The 23,335-nt window shown below is 43.2% G+C and overlaps 1 protein-coding gene across 1 annotated transcript in view; it reads left to right on the top strand.

Annotated features, from left to right (window-relative positions):
* Positions 1–528: 528 nt before the first annotated feature.
* srd5a1 (steroid-5-alpha-reductase, alpha polypeptide 1 (3-oxo-5 alpha-steroid delta 4-dehydrogenase alpha 1)) overlaps positions 529–23,335 on the top strand; it is a 35,641-nt gene continuing 12,834 nt past the window's right edge. Inside the window, exons 1-4 of the mRNA XM_084312424.1 lie at positions 529–886; positions 1,277–1,443; positions 3,343–3,444; positions 6,245–6,395. Coding sequence (XP_084168550.1) covers positions 576–886; positions 1,277–1,443; positions 3,343–3,444; positions 6,245–6,395 — 731 coding nt within the window. The 5' untranslated portion in view covers positions 529–575. The remainder of the gene's footprint in view (positions 887–1,276; positions 1,444–3,342; positions 3,445–6,244; positions 6,396–23,335) is intronic.

Here is a 23,335-nt window from a genome sequence, read left to right as displayed (position 1 = left end):
GCACATGTCACATGACCAGAAACGTCAGTGGCCAATCAGAGAGCGTCTCCGCAAACTGCGGCTACGAAAAAGAAATAACGCTTCTAAGTTTGTGTCTATGGCTTGGGGGAAACATGCACTTTTAGAATCACCAGAAAGGCTTTCGAAATAGTGAAATGCCATGTTGACCCCAATATTTTCTAAACAAATTATATGAAAATGTTATGAAATGAACAAGAATGTGATAAAATATGTAATAAAAACGGAGCTCAACGCATACATTTGATCGTAGAAATCCGTTCGTTTCCCCAATACAAAGATGGCGGCGGTCTCGTGACGTCAGAGTGTCTTCGAGAATAGTGTAATGATGTCATTGGATAGCGTGCATGCGATGCAAAAAACTGCGCATCTGGATTGGCTTATACGGATCAACGCCTTTCGTTTCCTTGTCCATGATTGGACGGTGTAAACAGTAGGAGGCTTGTGGGCGGCCACACATATTGTTGTCAGTGGCTATACATGTACATTTCCATTTTTGCAATAAGCGGGTTTACTTCAATAGTTTGTTATTAATCGATTCAGTTTAACCGGTCGTTATGGACGGTTTTCTCTCAAAACTCTTCTCGTCGGAGGAAGAGGAGTTGTATATGTTGGACCGCTTGGCTTACTTGATGATATTTATGGCAGTCTGCACATTCTTTACATTGCTTTTCGAGAACGTCCCTTATGGCCGATATGCTTCAACTAAATATGGATTTCCAGTCAATGTTAAATTCGCCTGGTTTGTTCAGGAGATTCCTGCATTTTGGGTGCCTCTGTATCTAGTGACATGGGCATCCTCTGCAAAAACGTCACTGCTGCCCAACCAGTTATTACTTGCAATGTATTTCTGCCACTATGTTCAGAGGTAGGCAGTTGAATTTAACCATAACTTGTTTACCATGTTTATTTGTTGTTAACACAGTTGTCATGCATAGGTAATGGTAACCATACCAGAGACCACGTGGCCTTTGTGCTTAGATGATGTCAGTAATATAAGAAGCCTACTAACCAATAGCCTATTCCATTACAACAGCTGTGTTTTTTTTAATTTGTATTAATTAAACAACAGGTGACTATAATTAAATGACAACCAAATGAGCTGTGTTTAGGGCATTGCGCCATTTCGGTAGAAAATGCTGGTCGGTTAGGTATTGAGAATACTATGAAGAGCCTAAACAACAGTGTAGCCTAGCTGTTATTGAAAAGGTATTGATCCAATATAATGTGATTATGGCATATTGTTATCCTGTTACAGGTCTCTCATTTATCCATTTTTAATCCGTGGAGGTAAATCAACACCGGTTGGCTCCTTCATCATGGCCATTGTCTTCTGCACTTATAATGGATATATGCAGGTCAGATACCTGAGCCATTATGCAGAGTACCCTGCTGACTGGGTTACACACCCCTGCTTCATCTTGGGTAGGTAACAGGTGTCTACAAGTCCACTCTAGAAAATACGTATTTTCATATCCTCCGTTTGTAAGAGTGCTGTGTCAATAGGCTACTGTACATTTTTGTAATGTTATCTCTGAATTTTCACAGCAGCCATTTGACATGTCAGCAGGGTAAACACAGGCATAATTATTAATTATTAATAACATTAATTTCTAATAATTAATTAATTAACTTGTTCCATTTAGGTATACTAGGGCGCATGCTGTCTCACTGGAATGACTGTGACACACATACAGTAAATGGAACGGGACCATAATTAACAATTAGCACACCTGTGTTTACCCTGCAATGACATGTCAAAATGGACTCGCTGCATTATTTATTTTCCCCACCTGCATTCCATGAAGACACCGCCCTAACTCTACCTCTGATTGGCTAGTACTCTGGTCTACAGCTCTCTGGCACCTGTTTAAACGTGAAAATTACAACATTGTGTAAGCTAAGCAGGGTTGTACTTGGAGGTGAAGTATTTACAATGTTTGCTATTTGGCAAAACAAGGCGTGTACAATAGTGTAGCGAGTGTGATAGCAGGGCAGGTCTTCCTAGAATGCAATTTGGGGTAGGGCAGGTCTTCATGGAATGCAGGGGGGGAGCAATACATTCCAGCCAACAAGGTGGCCAGTGGCATGTGAGATGGTACACCTGAAGGGGTTAAAGCATTTCACACATAAATAGGGATGCACCGATATGAACATTCTGGCAGATATCGATAAACAATATCTACCTATATCGATATCATAGGTTAGATATTGCATTTATCATATTTTTGTTGTGCATTGTTTTCACGTCTTTTCACTTGAAAGGTAAAACAATGCACAGCAAAAATACGATAAATGCAATATCTAACCTAGCTGTAAACTAAGCCTGTCACACAGCGATGGGTCTTAACCCTTTAACTGCCACACTACCAAACGGTTAACCCTTTCACTGCGACAATACACAGAAGGTTAACCCTTTCACTGCCACACGACAGAAGGTTAACCCTTTACTATCACACAACCGACGGTCATCTTCACTATCGCATAACCTTCTGTCATGTGGCAGTTAAAGGGTTAATGGCACACTACCTTATTCTTCCTGCATGGTTAATGTGACGATAGATAATCTATAATCTATATGGGGTAGATCTCACCCCCATAACTAAATGTCCTTAGAACTGATTTTCAATATGAACCCCATGGTTATTATTATTCCCGTTCGTTTTTGAGTCAGTAAACTTGGGTACATTTGGAATATTCATGTTGTCAAGTTGAAACCGTCTTATAGACTGCAGAAGTGACATTCTATTTGGCCCCTCTCCCTGGTTCAAAAGCTCCTACACGTTACTATGGAGACTGTATGATATCTTTTAATATGGAACATTTGATCAGTTTGAGATGCTTCTTGGCATTGATAAGTCTGCTTAGAACTGTGAAGGAAACAAAATAGATCATAACTTTTCATATTTCCCAGAGACACATGGCAATTATCTACCTGAACAGCAGTGATGTCCAAACTTAGATATTCACTAAAGAAAATAATTATTTGTATTATGAATTAGTATTAATTCATTCGCCGTTCAGCTAGACCAAGCAAACAGAATAACTATGTGTGTCTCTGGGAAATACACACAATTAAATGTCTTTGTTTTGTTTCATAGTGTAAAGCACACTTATCAATGCCAAGCAATGTTTCAAGCAGATCCAATGGTCATAGTCTTCATAGTAAAGTATAGGAGCTTTTGAACCAGGAGGCCGGGCCCAATAGAATGTCACCTCTGCAGTCTATACTCACTGAGAAAATAAATGACTCATACCCTCACCTCATTGGCTGGCGGTCAGCGAACTGCCATACTAAGCAGCTTTCGGTTGGTCGATTTCCAGGATCTGTGCTGTGGTTGGTGGGCTGGCTGGTAAATGTCCACTCTGACCACATCCTGAGGAACCTGCGGAAGCCAGGGGAGACTGGTTACAAGATTCCCATGGGTAAGACATCAAGTCCTGTTTTCTAGTTAAAATCTCAGATTGGAGGATCTCCTGGCCTGCTAAACGCTTCTCGCCTTCAAATAGGAAGTGTTTGGGGATGGTGACCAATAGACATTTAAATGTAGTACATTCCATTTATATGGTGGTAAGTAACAGTGTTAGGGTTAGGGCTGTGGGTGTGTGGGACACGAGCAGATAACGGGGACTCTTAAGTTATCCGTGAAACGAACAACCACTAGACTGCTTAGTGCTTACGCAGATATTTTAGGAGAGGGGAAAAATTAAACAACACAGAACATCCTTTACAGGTGGAAGTCTCAGAGAGAAATTAAGAAAATAAATCGAGTCCAAAAAACAGGACTACTCTCGATAAAGAGGTATAGTATAAAAGTAAATAAGCCACAAGGGCACCTCCTAATAACGGAGTTTATATTGAAAAAAGTTAAACAATAAACCTCCACGAAGGGAGTTTATGTATAGAATAAAGCGAGTAGCCTAAACTAAGAATGACTACCATAAGAGCTAAACTCTGAATCAGAGATCACTCAGACTAAACTTCAATATAATGAGCGTGACCAAAAGAACAGCCAACACTAGGAAGTGAATTAGCAGTTGACACTGCAAGATCCAAACTTAAATAGACTCAAGGCATGGCCATAGGCACAGCTGCACTGGATCAGGTGCAATCAAGCCCACACACCTGCCAACCCATGAGGCAATCAACCACAGGGACCAGGGATTGACAGCTGTCCCTCACAGAAAGGTGAAATAAAGCAAAACCATGACAAAAGGAGGCAGAAGTATTTATATGCGACATTCATAGTGAAACTATGTTCTTGTGTAATCATATTGTTCCCTGTTTCCCTGTGGTTCTATGTTTCGTTGTTTTTTGCCTATTGTCAGTGACTTTGGGTCATTGAAAAGCACTATACAAAGTAAATGAATTATTGTTATTGTTGTTATTATAACCAGAATGAACCACTTTTCTCCTTGGGACTCCTTTACCCAGAATTTTAAGATTCAGGTCGGTAGCGGAGTGGGTAAATCTATTGATACGCAGGGCTTTCCCCAGGATTTTCAAACAAGATGGTGCTGAGTCCAAAGTAGGGGGTGGTCCGGAGGGGGGCTGTCGTCGTCCCCCCCCCTCCCGTCCGGGAGGCAAAGAATGTACAAGAAGAAAGCCATTTGCTGTAATTTCCCGCAACTTAAAAACACAATTTCAATAAAATACCAAAGGGTAAGTTCCAAATAAGTAATTGAAGTACAGTGTATAAGGTTGTACAATAGTTTAACGTTGAACACAAAAACACACACACACACACACACACACTGTGGAACAGGGGACCAAGCAATCACGTATTAGACAATGATGCGTCTGTTTCTAAACTGGCCCCAAGCTTTCCCTGCAAAAAAGAAAATGATAATAATAAATTAAATTCAAGAAACACATGGTGGTGCTGGTGTGTTGTCATCATGGCACCCCTATACCATTGTTTAATACGGGGTAATATTGAGCAACTTTGTTACGTTGTAGTGATGTGTGTTGACACCTGTATTGTGATATTGCTCACAGTCGGCCTACTATTTCAAGACATTCAATATGAGGCGTTCTAATGATGCTTTGGTAAATAAATTATGTTCTTGACAAAAGGTCATGGAAAGACGAGCTTAAAAGTCTGAAATGACTTCAAGTTTGTCTAGTACCTTTTATATATTTGCTCACAAGAATGATTCATTTAGTCTTTTCTGCCCCAGAGCGTATTATTTCAGCTTTTACTGTGGCCTAATGAAAGCTAAAATATTATTGTATCCTGGTGGTATGATAATATTTTTATCAGGAGCGCTCTTGCAACCCCATCCCCCTAGTTGTAACTCACTGCTCTTGGCCCAGCTCTCCCCTGTGGGATATCTACACTACTGTATAACAAAAGGGTCTAGTGACTTTTACTCTGAGAGACAGAGAGAGAGGATTCCCCAGACCATGAAGCTGACGATAATCATGTTAGACAGCAGGAACATGTTTATATCTGTATAGTGGACAGGGTTACTAGAGTAACACTATACATAAAGCATGTAGGCTACACAAGGACAACCATCACTAAAGAATAGATGGATATTCTACACAAAGTGACAAGAACAGGGGATTGGCTGAATAAGGTTTGAGTAAATTCCATTCACGTATTGTTTTGTTTTTTTCCCCTTGCTGCCTCCTTGGGTACAATGGGAGTCAGTTAGCTTTAGGTTGCTATATATATAGCATGGTTACTAAAACAGCACCTTGAACTCTCAGTGAACCTGTACTGAACCTGTTGAAACAACCCACCCTGGGGCTTCCAGCACAGCAGGAGAGGCCGGAGGGAGCTGTGAGCTGCATGCGTTTCACCAAATGAACTTCCAGGCACGTCTGGAATCCTCTCTGCCGCCAAGAGTCTTGACATCTCCATGCGCAGAGAGCAGCAGACTCCCGTGCGCACAGAGACCCGTGGTCAAGTGGGGAACGTTCAGCCATCTATGGTCCGCGTGAAGCGAGCCGTATTCACGCTCTTTAGATGCCGCCTCTGTGATTCGACTATGACTTCATGGCTTGACTCGCAGCAGCACATAGACTTGGAACAAGTGTTGGGGGAAACTGCCACACTGTGATTTGTTTGGGATACGTGATGAATTCTAGACTGCGAAAAATCTGCCAAAGAGTTGTTCCCTTGCCCAGAAAAACGTCAGGACTGTTTTGCTTCCAGTGGACGTATGTGAAATGATCAGTATGCCTTTTCCAAATATATGTATAATCTTCACCCCATAGGTGGTGTGTTCCAGTATGTGTCTGGAGCCAACTTCCTGGGGGAGATCACAGAATGGGCAGGTTTTGCTCTGGCTGCCCAATCTATCCATAGTGCAGCCTTCGCCATCTTCACCCTGGTGGTTCTCGCCAGCAGGGCTATAGCACACCACAAGTAAGAATGACAACACACACACACACACACATATCAGTGATGTTTCACCCTTTATTTTATTTACTTTATTTAACCAGGGTAATCGCGTTAAGATTTTCATCTTTTTTTAAAGTGGGCCCTGCCTGGCCTTGATGGCGGCACACATATAGCTCGCATAGAACAACATAATATATATATATATATTTCTTTTAATTATGTTTTTGGTTGATTCTTATTGTTTTTACTACCGTGCAGTCTGGTAGAGGGAGAGAGAGCGAGGAAGAACGGGAGACAGAGCGGGGGAAGACATTCGGCAAAGGACGCCGGGTCCGGGAATCGAACCCGGGTCGGCCGCTTCGCAACGCATTTGTTGTGAAGGATCAGATTAAACCGAATATGTATATTTATTTATATATATATATTTAATTGTATTTGTATATCGTTTGATATCCCCTGTATATTCCTTGTACAATATGCATTGAATATCCCTTTAGTCTACTAAACAGCCCATAATAGTTTCATTCTACCATTGGACGAGAACCTGGCGCCAGGTTGCCATACCCCTAGGTCCAAGTTCAATCGTGCCGCCTAACATGTCGTGGCAAGCCCCGGTTCCGCGCAGGAATATGTCGGGCGAAATACGAATGGTACTATTTGTTCATAGCGCATATATATATGGCGCAAGTAAAGTAGAACTTTCTTTTAGTCCAGTTCTTTACCCTCCAACAGAGTGACAGACGCAAAGCCTCCCCACGACGCACGTGCGGTGTAGTAAGGCCTACTTGGCCCCAGAATAGGCATTGAGATATCGTGTAGATTAATAGTTGAATAGTCATAGTTTGGCACTATACCGTCGAGTTGGACGTATTCTATTAAGCTAATAATAGTCTATTTATGTATGGTGCATCGTTCGGTTAGAGTTCTAAAGTTATCAGTACCCCCATCGTTCCTGACGTTATCTGGACGCTTAACCAGGCTGGTCAGACCCCTAGTGGTGATTGCATCCGAGGAGCTCCGGGCCAAGAGCGACTGGACCTGTATATTGGATTACTCTACCCGGACGACGGCGAGCCTTCCACGGCTTGGATTATGCTTTGTGTGCTTTGATTATTCCATGGATAAAGGCCAACACTGCGGAGTGTTGGAACTACCCCCCGGAGAAGACTCCAGGTGAGACGGCGCTCGACACCAGTGAGGTCGCCTCACGTCTCTCCGTTGTGGACCGGCAGCTACCGTCCACAGAGGGTCCAGCTGTATTCGTCTGCGGTCCGAGGTTCTGTGGGCACCGTGTCCAAGACTTTGGATTCTCCCAAGACACCGTCGGCCAGATTGGATACCGCCAGCGGCTTCTCTAACCCCCCCCCTCCTACTGTCTTACAACCAGCGGGACCCCCCCCCCCCCCTTAGTGTATCCAGCTATAATCATTTAAGTACCATCGCTATCGTTTCCTAAATATTCCAGGTTGTATACTTACTCCATGCGTAACCAGAGATTGGACATTCAATGTTGATTTACCTACGAATACTCATTTGCCATAAAAGTGCATATTTCATATTTCAAATCATAAATGTAATTAAGTGATCGTTGTATACACCTTTTGCTGTATTAAACCTTCGATTTGGTACATTTGTGTGGATTCGTTTCATCAGGTGGGAAAGTGTTCATCATACTTATATCTTGTACTGGGTGGCCAGAAGTTAAAGTACATGAGGTAGTGGTATTAAATATCATATCTAACAATACAGTCAGGGAATTGTACCCCTCAGTTACAGCATTACATGGTTCGCCACTTGGGTGCCCCTGCCAATAAGATTTTGTTGTTATCTGACAATACAGTTTAATCTAATCTGAGCAAGGCACCAAAAAAAATGTAACACCAAAAATACCATACATCAACATAAGATATATAGCCTAAACCAACTTTTCAGTTATTCTCAAGGACGTACAGTAGTCATGCAAAAACTGAAAGAATGAGGCCATTTGACATCAGGCACATTATTTTGACAGTGACGGTTAGAGCTAGGAGATATACAGCAAGAGGGGAGGCATTGCTGATTTTAAACATGCTTCTCATTTATTTGGTAAAAAAAAAGGTTTACCTTTAATAATGTTTGGCACACAAAGACCGAACTGACTGAACATTTTGGCAACATTTGTCAAAGTATTAACTCGTCAATATACCCCCCTTCCCCACTAATCGAACTGGTGTCGTGGAGTCACTTCTCTGTGAGCGTTTCCACGGTTAGCTTGCGGCTAACATTAGTTAGCTCGCGGCTAAAGTTAGTTAGCTCGTAGCTAACGTAACGTTATATAACCGAACAATACACACATGCCCCGAATGCGTACCGTTCGGTACGACCTCCACGGTTCGGGGCATGTGTGTATTGTTCGGTACACGGTTCGAATGCGTACCGTTCCACCCCTAATACATACCAATTATTCGCCTGTTCTACTCCATCCGTCTATCATCCATAGCAACACTGGGGGATCCCCTTTGAACAGCCTGAGGTTTCTCTCCTCCACGCCGCCTGTGGTGCTTTTTTTTTCTCCTATTGCTAGGTTTTAAGTGAGTCGTTCCTTATCTTCATTGGGGAAAGTCTGAGAGTGTCTCATATATGGATTTTATGTTTTTTTTTCTTGTTTTTTTTGGGTATATTGTGATGTTTCTTCTTGTCTTGTAAAGCCCATGGGGGCAATTCCATTTAATCTCAGGCTATACAAATACATTTGATTTGATTTAATCTAATCTAATATTTGTGTGATGTTCTGAAAACATAATCAGCTTTATAGAGCAGAAAAGATTTAACCATGACCCTACTTATAAGCATAGTAAACTCATCTTTTAAAAATGCTCACGTCTTTCCTACAAATTCAAATTGGCCCATGTTATTAGCAGCCGAGATATGAGAGAACTCCTTTGACACACAACTTTCAAAATACGTTTACTAATATGTCCAAACGAAGAGACGGGGCAGTCCTACAGGTAGTTTTTGACGGCAGTCCTAACGGATGGTGCGCCTAGGCAGAGAATGCTGCGTCAATGGAGCTCATAACACAAATTACATTAAAAGAAATCCAGAATAATAACATTAATATCTGTGTAATAAAAATATCTGTGTCCATCTCATCCGTGCTATGAATATGAATTTCGGCTCATCCCTGTTAGAAAGTATTTTATTTGGTGTTTCAAATAAACTTTTGGAAATGAGCATATAGGGAAATAATCAATGCAGATTCCCATACCTCTGGAAGTGTTTAATTAAATTAAGACTCATTTAAGTATATATGTTAGTGGATCAGCAGTACTTTTAGTAAAAGCTGAAAATGGTATGGTACCAACACAAGTTTAATTTATATGGTTGCGTGTGTCAGTTCTATATCTGAATTTTCATAGATGAATCACAAACGGATTTAAACAAATTACCAGATTAACCAAAATGCTGATTAAACCAATTTCCTTCTTATTTGTAATTACTTCAGAGTTTACACAAATATGCTTTGGCAGATCAACATTCTCCAACGGACTTACGACAAAAATGGCTTTCTCTTAGGGCCATTTGAGACCTTTTCGGGCAAGGCATGAATATAGACAATATAATATAATATTAATTATATATGTTTTATTGGGACGGTTGGTGAATCTCTGGAGCGTAACAGTAAGAAGCATTTTGTATGAAAGTATTCTGTACTTCTGTATGACAACTATTAAAGAAACTTGAAACTTGAACTTGAATCCCAAAATCGCCCCGAAAAGGTCTCAAATGGCCCTAAGAGAAAGCCCTTTTTGTCGTAAGTCCTTGGAGAATGAGACCCATTGTTGGACATGTCAAATGACATGACATAGACTTACTGGATTAAAAGAATTTGAATGGGTCATTCAGATTTTTGTTTTTTTTTACATACAAGTACATTGCATGCACATACAAGGAATGTGGCTTGCTGCTTGCTCACAAAAAGGTAAAAACAGCACATCTAGAATCATATAAAAAGACATAGAAATAAATAAATAAAACATTTAAAGTATCAATATTAAACAAGTGTAATTATATACAAACTAGTATCGGTTCAAGTTCTTTATTAGTAAAATACACAACAATACAGGGGCATTGCAGGTAATGACATTTTTGTGTTTTGAGCTCAGACTCAACAGTGCACAATTAACACAATGGGGACCGGCCACGTATATATACAGGTTTCGGTGCCATGCGTTGTGGACCAGAGGCACGTATATAGCCGTGGCAAGTTGTTATTGTTTTATTCCATATTAATAACCGGGTCAAGATCCCCGACCGGCTCTGCACATCTACCCTCGTCTGTGGAATCGAGAACATGCAATACCGGCCAGATCCTCTTAGGGATCATCGCTCCACTGCAGTATGCCATGTGAGCGAATGTAAAACTTTTTTTTTCTTCCAATAGAGTATCATTGTAGCCTGATCCTGAACCAGCACAATGCACTGTGGATCACGTTTCGAATAGCAGATTTGACCACAGTAAGATTTTTCACGTAAAGTACATCCCGATCGGGCCTTGTTTTGATAGCCATCCATCCGATCAATGAATGAGGCTAACACGGTTATTGGTAATCAATAATCAGAAACTACGTCCCCCGCCCCCCCCCCCCCCCCTTTCATGCATACATGCTTGAGGATCGTGCCGATCATATGCAGTTTGAGTTATTTCTGTAGCATATGTATAACCGAAATGCCATTGGATATAACGTTAGTAGCTATTAGCCCTGTATCTCGCCTTCCAGGAAATATCCTAGCCGAAATCCCGTATAACGCTTATATTCACAGCCCTATAAAATGAGAACGTATTGATGAAAAAATAAATTTCTTTAAGCCATTTTGAAGGGACGGTTTATGGTCTCAATTGACAATGAGAATGGACAGATAGCAATACTATAAAGTATAGATTTAGCTCTACAAACAGCCCCACGTCTGTTTACATTTGCCGGTCCTCTAGAGATTTATTAGACGCATCCCAATGGCCCTGAATGTGTTAAGGGGATGCAGACCAGAGAAAGACTTTCGTCTTGTTTACATCAGGGTCCCCCATTTTCAATTCATCATAACATGTATGCCATAAATGACATACAGATATACAGTACTGTTACATCCAGACATACAAGATATACAGTACTGTTTATTTACAGACAGAGTTTCAAAAAGAGAATATATACATTTGAAGGGGAGGAAACTACATTGGGGGGGGGGGGGTTGGGTGGGGGGGGGTTTGGACATTTACCGGGGCCAGTTTTGAATTGCGGCCTCGTGTGTGTGTGTGTGTGTGTGTGTGTGTGTGTGTGTGTGTGTGTGTGTGTGTGTGTGTGTGTGTGTGTGTGTGTGTGTGTGTGTGTGTGTGTGTGTGTGTGTGTGTGTGTGTGTGTGTGTGTGTGTGTGTGTGTGTGTGTGTGTGTGTGTGTGTGTGTGTGTGTGTGTGTGTGTGTGTGTGTGTGTGTGTGTGTGTGTGTGTGTGTGTGTGTGTGTGTGTGTGTGTGTGTGTGTGTGTGTGTGTGTGTGTGTGTGTGTGTGTGTGTGTGTGTGTGTGTCCAATAACAATAAGTAGTAGGGTAAAATATAAAATGAGGTAAGATCAAATAAAATAGTCAATTTGGAGGTATTGTGCAAATGCAGGGAGGCGAAGAAGGGTCAAAAATAGAATCCGAGAAGATTACCTGCTGTACAGAATAATACAGTAATAGGAGCACAGTAATAGGAGCATAGTAAATAACATATACAGAGAGGGGGTGACAAGAATATCTTTGCTATGCAGGATATACAGAGTTAATACACAATCTTTGTAAGAGCCTTAAATATTCCACTTGAGGGTGCAGTGATGCAAGAGTTATACAGAATATATACAGAGGTAGTGTTACAACCCAGGCCTCTGACTCATCAAAGTAGTAATAAACGTGTCTTGGGGTTATCTAATGTGCTGAAGCTGTCTCCAAAGCTAAGATCAAGAGGCCTAAAATCGCAACGTTGAACTGAACTGTCATGTAAACAAGACGAAAGTCTTTCTCTGGTCTGCATCCCCTTAACAATTGTGTGTATTGAGCCGTACTGTATTGTACCCATTCTACAATCTGTTAATAAAGTTTTCAATCAATCAACTGTGTTTGTCACAAACATGATCTCAAAGAAACCCGGTGAATGTGAATCTAAGCTGTGCTAATGGAGGACATGGACTCACCGGGCCTGCTTGGTCTAGTCCGCACTGAACTCTCCACTAAGCTGCCAGCTCTGCCTTTTCTGGTTGGTGTTCAAAGTAATGGTGGTGGTAAATTCTAAACAAAACTCTAAGCAAACAAACTACAGCAAAATGTGCAGCCGAGGCTTGGCAGCCAGTGGTCGTGTTATTACAAAGATTGTTGCTGTTTTCACACATCAAGGTAAATATGGAAATGACAACCGGGCCAATCAGTGCTTGCAGTGCCATGGCACCTTACAAGTGCGCGTAGGCTCACACCGGGACCGCAGACACCTTAAGCTGAGCTCCAGCAGCATTTAAATGTTTAAGTCTGCATTGATTGATTGAAAACTTTATTAACAGATTTCAGAATGGGTACAGTACAGCTCAATACAAACATTTAACGTTTACATAAGGGTCCTCCATTTTCAATTCATCAAGACATTTATTACATGCAATTGATGCAAATAATACGGTACTGTGTATTATAAAAAAAAAAAAAGGCTGAAGGGGAAGAAACTGTACATTAGAGGGGGTTGGGTGGGGTGGGGAATTTTGACATTTACCGGGGCCAGTTTCTAATTGCAGCCACCCATAGGTGCTCTTTGAGAGCGGTTTTGAAGGAGGGTAGGGCATTCCCCTTATGGTTTGATGTGTGGTGGACGGCCAGCGGATTTCGGCTCAGTTGTTAATGAGGGCCGTAGCTTTAGGGGGGGGGGAAACTGGTTCTGTCTCATTGTGTTAGACATCATGGTTCACAGTCTTTTCCCTGAGGTGAGAGCTTGAGCTGGTGGCCAGGGTGTGAGGGTTCAGCGATGATCTTGTAGGCATGCATTCCTGGTCCTGGTGTTGTAGAGGTCCTGGAGGGTTGGCAGGTTGCAGCCGATGATTCTCTTTGCCGTCTGGATGACGTGTCTCAGTCTGGCCTTGCCTTAAGTGCTGGCAGATCCAAACGAGGAGGTGAGGATGGACTAGATCAGCGGTTCTCAAACTACGTACTAAGCTAAATATGCCTCGTTTTATAAATTTTTATTGATAACATAGTGCTGTAATTACATTTTCTAATAAATATGCATGATCAAGTTCAACAACATGTGCTTTTATTTAGATATTCCTTAATTCCACGTTGAAATTACGCGATACATTAAGTGTGGGGTCGCCAAAAGAAATCCTAAATAAAATGGGGTTGTGGTATAAAAAAGTTTGAGAACCCCTGGACTAGATAATGGCCTTGTAGAATAGGACCATCATTGTCTGTGGCACGTTGAACTCAAACAGCTGTTGCAGGACGTAGGCCTACATTGGTGAGTTGATGTTTGCCTCCGACATGAGGTCCCATGAGGATATTGTGGCTCCCAGATTTTCCCAATTTGAATGACTCCACAGTAGTAACTGCTTAGCCATTGAGGGGGGAGGGGTGCCACTCTTCCTGAAGTCTACAAGCATCTCCACTGTCTTTTGAGCATTTAGCTCCAGGTAGTGGTGGGAAGACCGATACTTTTAACAGATTTGATTATTTTGGACTGTCGGACAGTAGAGAATTTAATCACCTTTTTAAATGGTAATTTCCTGTGCACTGGTAGCGATTCTTTGAGGTGATTCAGGTAGGTGGAGTCCGTTGAGTGGCAAATCGAAATCCCCATCTGATTCAGTTTTGAATCGCCGCTAGCGAATGAAGTGAAGGGACTCAAGGGACACTGACTGTCTACCCGAATCACTCAAAATAATTACTAGTAGTGCCCAACTCTATATAGACCAATGTGCGGTTGCTGAACGAGTCATCAGATGCAGTTCGATTCAACAATTGAACGATCAACTCGTTCACTTAGTCATTCATTCATCACTGGCTCCAGGTCGTTCTGACTGCAAACTTGAGGAGCTTTACTGATGATCCTTGGAGGTACAGTCTTTGGTGTAGAGAGAGTATAGTAGAGCAGGGGAGAGAGCACGCATCCCTGTGGCGCTCCAGTGCACAGGGTCATGGAGTCGGATGCATAGCTATCAACATTGGGATTTGAAAAAACAGGATATTTCCCCCCGCCCCCTTCCCCCCGGCCCCGCCCCCTCCCAATGTAGTCTCCTCCCCCTCGTATGTATATTATATATTGTCTGCACTGTGCAGCCGTGGAATCGCGAGGCCATAGATTTAGAATAGATAGAAAGGGCACATTGTGGTGTATCATAATTAATTTGTTGAATACAATAGGATTTTTATAACGTTGACACAAATTAAAGAATATTTACACTTAAGTTCTCTTTTACCTCTTATTTAATTCATTAATTTAATTGTAGGCACTGTTTATATTGTACATAGTGTTGTATATTGTGTCCTATGTTACTTTTGTGTTTATTGTCTCTTTCTATATACACCGTGGGAAGGGGGCACGTAATTGAATTTTTCTGTATGTCTTGCACAAATTGGAAAATGACAAAGTTGACTTTGACTTTTAACATGTGTCTATAGTGTCAGACACTAATTGTAATGTTAAAAACGGATACTGCTCTAATATAAAGTGAAATTCTACCATGCCTCAATGTATCAACTTTAAACATGCACTAAATGTTCATGTTAGAAATGTAAATTTCCATTATTTCCACCATGTGCAACATTTCCTAAGAACAGCAATGTCCATTCTATCAACTCCAAATCTGTGCTATGAGCTCAATTCTCCCGGTGCATGCAGAAGTAGAATTGCTGTCTTGTTTTGGATGAATGAGTAGAAATGAAAAACGGAAATCTTCTTAGTTTTGACATGTGATATAGATAAAGTTATACAACGGCATACAAATTTCTCGATTCTGATTGGCTGAAACGGTCCATTTACACGTATGTATTGGGACCATTCTACGCTTCTGGTCCCAGGACCCGCCCACAACCGAATCACATCACATCACTCCACCGGATCACAAGATGGCGGACAATAATCTTTAACAAATGGATATGTTGATAGCATCATAACGACTAAATATAAAGCGATTCTGTCAAGGCGAATGTCTTAGTCCTTTAAACAATGTTGGATGATGTAATTGATGGGTCATGAGTCATTTTAGAACAAAAGAAAAATCGCGGATTGATTGATTATTTGCAATTTTATTTTTAATTTCTACTTCCTTCCCACTGACTGCAGCGTTCACTCTCACACTGTCCGACGCTGGCGTACCCACAAACACACACACATACACACACACACACACACACACACACACACACACACACACACACACTCCTGTCTGCAACAGTGGGGGAGTCAGACTGAGAGAGAAGCAGCGCTGTTTTAAGTGAGCATGGTCTATTGAATTGGTTGATTGCTAATTTTATTACTGTACGCCTGGTTTCCAACTGGTTAAGTTTAGGCTAAAAAAAATAAATAAAAAAATAGGGCGAAGAGAACTTTTTTTTCTTATAGGGCAAAGAAAACTTTTTAATTTGTTTTACCTACTTTCTATAGAAGCATCTAAGAATGAAGTTCTATAGAAAGTAGGTCTGCATCCCCTTAACAATTGTGTGTATTGAGCCGTACTGTATTGTACCCATTCTGCATCTGGTAATACAATTTTCAATCATTCCAATAACCACTAACTTCATAATTAAAAACTAAAGAAAAGTTGGATGTGTTAGTTGGTTGGGTGTCTTAGTTGAAAGGCAGTTGGATGTGTTAGTTGGTTCGATGTCTTAGTTGAAAGGCAGTTGGATGTGTTAGTTGGTTGGATGCCTTAGTTGAAAGGCAGTTGGATGTGTTAGTTCCAATAACACACAGTTGGATGTGTTAGTTGGTTGGATGCACTTCAAGCTGCTTCCAATAACACACAGTTGGTTGGATGCACTTCCGAGCTGCTTCCACATGGAGGCAACTTGTCTTTTTTGTAGTTGTGGGAACTACTTTTTCTGGCGGATGGTTTTTTCAATAAATCTTCGATTAATGTGCGTTTATTGTATAGCAATAAGGTTGGAATGTGGCAGTTGTATAAAAGCATTACACCACTTGCAGTCGTGATTTGTGAACAATAAACCATGCCTAGGGGGGTCTAACGACCACCCCTAGGCATGGTTTATTGTTCACAAACCACTCCTGCGCGTGATGTAATGCTTAAATATTGTTTCATTGTGTATTGAATAACTTTACATTTGCTCTTCATTCATATTACAAAAGTTATAAAGAATGGTGTTGGCTCACCCTACTCGCATGTTGAGGGAGAGCACCATTCATTATACACTGAGAAACCACGGCCAAGCGTGAGCTCTCCGGGAACAACCCCACTTTGCCGTTAGAGCTTCTCTGCCTTTTGTAGGTAGTTGTAGAATGTAATACATTTCACACTAAACCCCTCCTTTCCGGCCGCTGTTCTTCTTCTTCTTCGGGTCGCAACAGTCTTCCGGTCTGACTTCCTGTGCTAACGTTCTAAACTACACTGCTGCCACCTGTTGTCACGGAGGGGAATTGCAGCCATTTTGTAAACATTTAAGAAAAAAAATTAATACGGGACTGCGGGAAGGAAGGTTGAAATACGTGACAATCCCGGGAAAAACGGGATGGTTGACAGCTATGGTCAGATGAGTATCATTTAGCTTTTATTGATTCCAATTCTGCTTATCGAACCTGGTTCTTATTGAATCTCAGTTCTGATTCCCATATTTTTGGTGGGGAAAATTAAATATCAAAGGACTCGAAGGTATTTTTTTTTATTGTCATCTGTTTCCAATGCATTGTGAAAATAACAAAGAAGGCTTATTAAATTATTTTAACATAACGTGGACACTGGGATAACAATGCATTTTGCTTAGATAGGAAGGAGACAGCTGTTGCCAAGGGATGTGACCCGTTCACCATGAATCACCGCTCGGGGACATTCATCCAGTCTTTCTGTGCTCATCTTCCATTTCATGGCTAAGGTGTCAGCAGTTTTATTTAATAGGGGGTCTCTGGGGATGTACTAGAGGTGGAAGGGTGCTCTGTGAACTTGCGTCTAAGGATTATCGTTAGTTAATACTAGGGATGTTCCATATAGGCTTTTTTACCGATAACCGATATACCGATATTGTCCAACTCTTAATTTCCGATACGATATCAACCGATACCGATATACCGGTATGCAGGGTTTCCCCCCAGAAAAACGGAATAATTTCAGGTAATTAACAATACATATCTCTTGTCGTGGAATTAACACAACATTATGCATAATTTTGACAATAAATAAAATAAGAATTTGTTCTTACTTGCTTGCCTGGGTAAATAAATAATTTAAAAAAATAATAATATTTATTTATTTTTTGAAAACCGATACCGATATTTTCCGATATTACATTTTAATGCCAATATCGGACATCCCTAGTTAATACCGGTACCTCCGTGGTATTGAGACTGCCAACATACTGAAAACAGTGCATTGGGGGTGACAGTGGCTCAGGAGGTAGAGTGGTCGCCTGGTAATCAGAAGGGTCCCGGTTCGATTCCCGGGCAGCGTGTCGAGGTGTCCTTGAGCAAGACACTTAACGATAGGTTATGAATATAACCGTAGTTCTGAGTACTAGTGACGCTCAGCGTCATCTGCACACATCTCACTCCAGTGACGTGCACTGAATAAAAACTTCACAATGTACCTTTACATACCAACATCCGCCTGACCACACCCCCATCTGCTACCTACATAAGCAGGGGTGGGGCCACACACTCATCTCCTTCTCATCATTTCACCACAAGGTAAGATCAAGGGCCGCAGTGGCGTCTAGACGCTGAGCGTCACTAGTACTCATAGGTTATCGTTCTATATCGTACTAGCTTCCGCTCAGCGTCATCTGCACAACAGGAGCTGAGCGGGAGCTGAAGCTCGACAAATGTACCCCGCTGAGGCCCCCCACAACCATCAGAACCGGGGAGGACCGAGCCCCCCGACCCTCCCTAATGGAGGGATACCCTCCCTATTGGAGGACGGGAGGGAGACTGATCTATTCCGTTAACATCCCCCAGATATGAACGAGAATTAGTCGAGACAAACCTAGTAAACTGGCGCTCGGAAGAGACAAACTCCATCCCAGTTGCCCTATAAAAACGCCGTTTTAATAACGAGCAACCAAGGCGCACCAGCCTCATGCGTGATTCCTATCAGAAAAAATAATACGGACATGGGTCCCATGCGACGTGGCTGAGGGAAACACCACCCCGTCAACCACACTTCATAAGAGGGGACGGTGAGCGACGTACCCCTATGACGGGGGGAAACCCATGACTCGACAGACCTGTAAGGCGAGGAGTCAGGGAAACCCTAAACAATACCCCGTCCACCTACTCCAAAAGGAGAGGGCGGGGAACCCCCAGAGAGACTTCCCACGCGAGCTGTATAGATTGAAAAGAAATAATGCAACATTGAGCTATGTAACACTTGGGTTAGGACTCTCCGAGGAGGAGGCTCTGAACCAATACACACTCAATAATCGAATTGAATCGAATACACATACAATAGAGCAGAACTCCTTTTTGAAGTTCTACTCACCTTGACAATCTGAGGAGGAGGCTCTGTCACTGGGAAGGAGGGTCCGAACTCACAGAAGGCACTTCTCCCTGAGGAGGAGCTTCGTGAGGAGGAGCTCTGACAACTCCCTGAAACAGATCCATAACATGGAACCTGAACAACTCACGGAAGTCTTACCAATAGAAACACGCTCAGTGACGTACTCTATGGCGGGGGAATTTCTGCGGTGCACATGGCCAATCAGACTGACCAATCAGAAAAGGGGAGGAAAGGTTTACCAGTGCACCCCTTTACGACCCCTCACCCCTAACCTGCTATCTGATTTTTACTAAGGAAAAAACACAGAACAGAGAGGGCCCCTTTAAGAGCCCCGGTACCAGACTTACACATGTGCTTCTGTGGGCCAAAACCTAACCCAGTTGTAGATCTCAACTACACACACAACCCTTCATCAAAACAAAAAATGGCAAAAGTACACTCTTACTACAGAGGAACGCCGTTTTCCATAACGAGAGAGACATAAGTCCTTGATTACGTATTGGCCACAGGCCTTGCTAAGCACACATGATAGTGACCAAACAACCTTTTCCCTAGGAAAATAATCGTTTCTCAAGCGGAAGCACAACCCCAGCAGCTTAAGCTGAGGGTTACATCGTATCCCCACAAACACAGTGACACAATATATTGTAAACAAACATGTCTGAGAGGAGCGGGGGAAGCCCCAGGGAAACCGGGGGGGTCACCCCTCCTACCTTACCCTTGATACAACCAGGTTGAACAGGTACCCCTGTTAATATGTGAACATGCTGTTCATTGTCATCACAGGCTGAGAAAAGGATTCATTCCTCAATCACATGTCACTAAGCATAGCTTCACAGGTTAATTAACCCACTTAGTTGTGCGTTCACCCACGTTACAAACGTTACATGAACACACATGTTCTCATCACAACTAACCAGTTCATTTTTACACATGTAAAAAACAACGCCGATTTTCTATGTAGAGAGAAGCTATACCAGTGACGAGACAATTCACACACAACACGCGTCGTATCCTCAATGTATTGCAGCAACACACGTTTTGGAAACATCGTTATTACAAAACATTTAGAAGGGAAGGAAAGAAGAAGTGTTTAAAGTCCGGTCAGGACTCCTACCTCCACCCTGAGCGCAGGCCGAGAGGACTGCAACACTGGTTAACGGGACACCGAAGTCGAACCCGGTGTCTCCTGCGTTGGTGATGAGGGCAATGCCCGACGCGCCACCCAGCCGCCGTTCTCCATGTTGACGAAGTCCTCGCTGGCAGCGCACCCGGTGTAGGGTCGACTAACATCCTCTGTCAAAGATGACGTCGTAGTCAGAGTGTTGAGGCTTGTTATTCTCACAGTAACTGTAACTGAGGGGTACAATTCCCTGACTGTATTACTAGATATGATACTTACTACCACTACCTTTGTACTTAATATTCGGCCACCCAGTACACGGCATAAATATATTATGATGAACACTGTCACGTAGATGAAACGGATCCAACACAAATGTACGAATTAGAAATAGGTCTTTATTTCTACACAGCGATGGTGTGTAGAGCAAGCACTTAATCAAATCAATCACATTTATGAATGGAAATTAGTATGCACTTTTATGGCAAGAGTATTCGTCGGTATATCAATAGAGAATGTCCAATCTCTGAAGGCGCAGGTGGTACATATACGACCTGGAATAGTTTAAGGAATAACAGCAATGATACTTTAATGATTATATACTGGACACACTAGGGGGGGGTTAATCCGGTCGCTTGTAAGCCGACAGGAGTAGGAGGGGGGGGGGGTAGAATCCGGCTGCCTCATCCGGCCAAGGGTATCCCAGGTGAACCCACTGTAGTGCCGTTCAATGCGCCGGCGATCCTTGGACCACAGATGAAAGCAGGTGGACTCTTTGTGGGCCGGCTCTCTCCGGTCCACGGGGGAGAGACGTGAAGCGACCTCGTCTTGCAGAGCGTCTCCTCACCTTGCGTCCTCTCCAGGGGGGGGGGTTCCAACACACGGCAGTGTCGGGGGTCTTTATCCATGGAATAATCAAAGTATACAAAGCATAATCCGTGCCTGGGAAGGCGGGCTGTCGTCGGTAGGATAATCCGGTATACAGGTCCACTCGCTCGTCGGCTCTGGGGCTCCTCGGGTGCAGCTTCACGTGGGGTCAACCACCCTGGATAAGCAGCCAGTTCTCTGCCCGAAACGATGGGGTACTGACTACGGTAGTATTCTCACCGCACGAAGCACTATATATTAACAGACTATTATTAGCTTAATAGACTACGTCCAACTCGACGATATAGTGCCAAATATGACTATTCAAATATTAATATACACGATGTCTCAATACCGATGGTAGGCGAACTTGGCCTTACTCCCACACGTGGCGTCGCGGGGAGGCTTTACGTCTGTGACTCTATTGGAGGGTAAGAAACTGGACTGAAAAGGAAGTCCTACTTTAGTAGCGCAGTATATATACGCACTATGAACAAATAGTCCCATTAGTGGTGCGGTAGTCAGATTCCTACGCGGAACTAGGACTTGTTCGTACATGTGGAGCGGTACGTTTGAACTGGGTCTGAGGGGTATGGCAGCCTGGCACCAAGGTCTCGACCAATAGTAGAATGGAGACTATTATGGGATGTTCAGTAGGCTAGAATGGATATTCAATGCATATTGTACAAGGAATATACAAGGGATATCAGGGAATATTAGAGAATATACAAATACAATTAAATATATATATATAAATAAATATATATATTCGGTTTAATCTGGCCCTTCACAACAGCCACCCCCTGATTGGTCCCAGACCTAATCAGTTAAACAGAGACAGATTAATCGCGTTGTCTATTTACACATAAGGGTTTGCTGTAGGGGTCAGTCAACTTCACAAAGTCATAGGGTTATAGGGTCATGGTCATCATCGATTGTGTCTGGGAGTCGGGGCAGTTCTATGAGCCTCGCCACGGGACGGGTGTAAGTGCGACCCTGGACGAGCACTTCAGCTGCTCGGACCTTGCCGTCGGCACCGGTGATCACTTTGCTTACGCGGCCGGCCGGCCACATAGCTCTGGGCAGTGATTGATCAATAATCATGACGACTGTTCCTTCTGTCAAATTGTCTCTCTGGGCTCGCTGCAGTAGAAGCAATTCTGCTTCCTCGTAGTTAGCTGCTGACATATCAGCGGGGGACTTGCACTCCGGGTGGTACCGCAGGAATGTTCTTTGTTGTGCACTCTCTATGGACGTGCAATCGTCTATGTTAGGGTCGGTGGAGGCTACGGTGCTCAATCCACAGAACACAGACTTCTTATTTTCCACCTCCTCTGGACTTGCTTCCCTCGGGATAGGCATGGGCCACTGTCCTTCCGGGAGTCTTAGGAATGCGGGGCCGTCACTGTAGACATTGCGACGGGTGAGGTCATCCAGGGGCATCCCCCGGGTGATGATGTCAGCTGGGTTCTGTTTTGTATCAACGTAGCGCCACTCTGTTTCTCCGGTTAACTCTTCGGTTAAGTCTTGAATCTCGGTGACTCTGACTCCCACGAAGACTTTGTACTTGCATGAGTCCGATTGGATCCAGGCGAGTACTGTCGTGGAATCTGACCACAGGATTGTTCTAGACACCGGTATGGTGAGCTCACGTTGGATGAGCGTGGCTAGGTGCGCTCCGGCTAGGGCTGCGCAGAGCTCTAGACGTGGGATAGATTGTTGCTTGCGTGGGGCTATTCTCGAGCGGGCGAGGACAAATGCTGTGTAGATCTCTCCCCCCCTTTCTTGGGCCCGCAAGTAGGCTACTGATCCGTATGCGACCTCTGAGGCGTCACTGAAGACGTGTAAGTCCATTTTACATGTCTCTGGCCTCACCGTGGGTGGGAAGTAGCTTCGGCGTATATTAACGCCTGGGAGTGAGTGGAGCTCCATCTCCCACTCTCTCCAGGTGGATGCAAGGTGTGCGGGAATGGGGTCGTCCCAGCCCTGGTCCTTGTCCCACAATGCTCGTACAATCATTTTTGCCTTGGTGGTGTACGGTAGAATACATCCTAGCGGGTCATATTGTCGGGCGAGTGTTGTGTACACACTCCGTCTGGTGGTCGGCGCCGCCGCCGGCCTTCCCTGCTCCGTAGTCAGGGGCTTGTGTCTGTAGTGAAGCGAATCTGTTTTGAATCGCCACACCAATCCCAGGGTCATCTCCTGGGCTTCTCCCGGGATTGTAGCCATCCAGGTCTCGCTGCTGGCTGCCTTGTCCTCGGAGGAGAG

Source organism: Notolepis coatsorum (assembly GCF_963971535.1).
Source record: "Notolepis coatsorum genome assembly, chromosome: 4".
Lineage (NCBI taxonomy): Eukaryota > Metazoa > Chordata > Actinopteri > Aulopiformes > Paralepididae > Notolepis > Notolepis coatsorum.
Note: the sequence above shows the minus strand (reverse complement) of the source record. Positions and strands in the feature narration are given on the sequence as shown.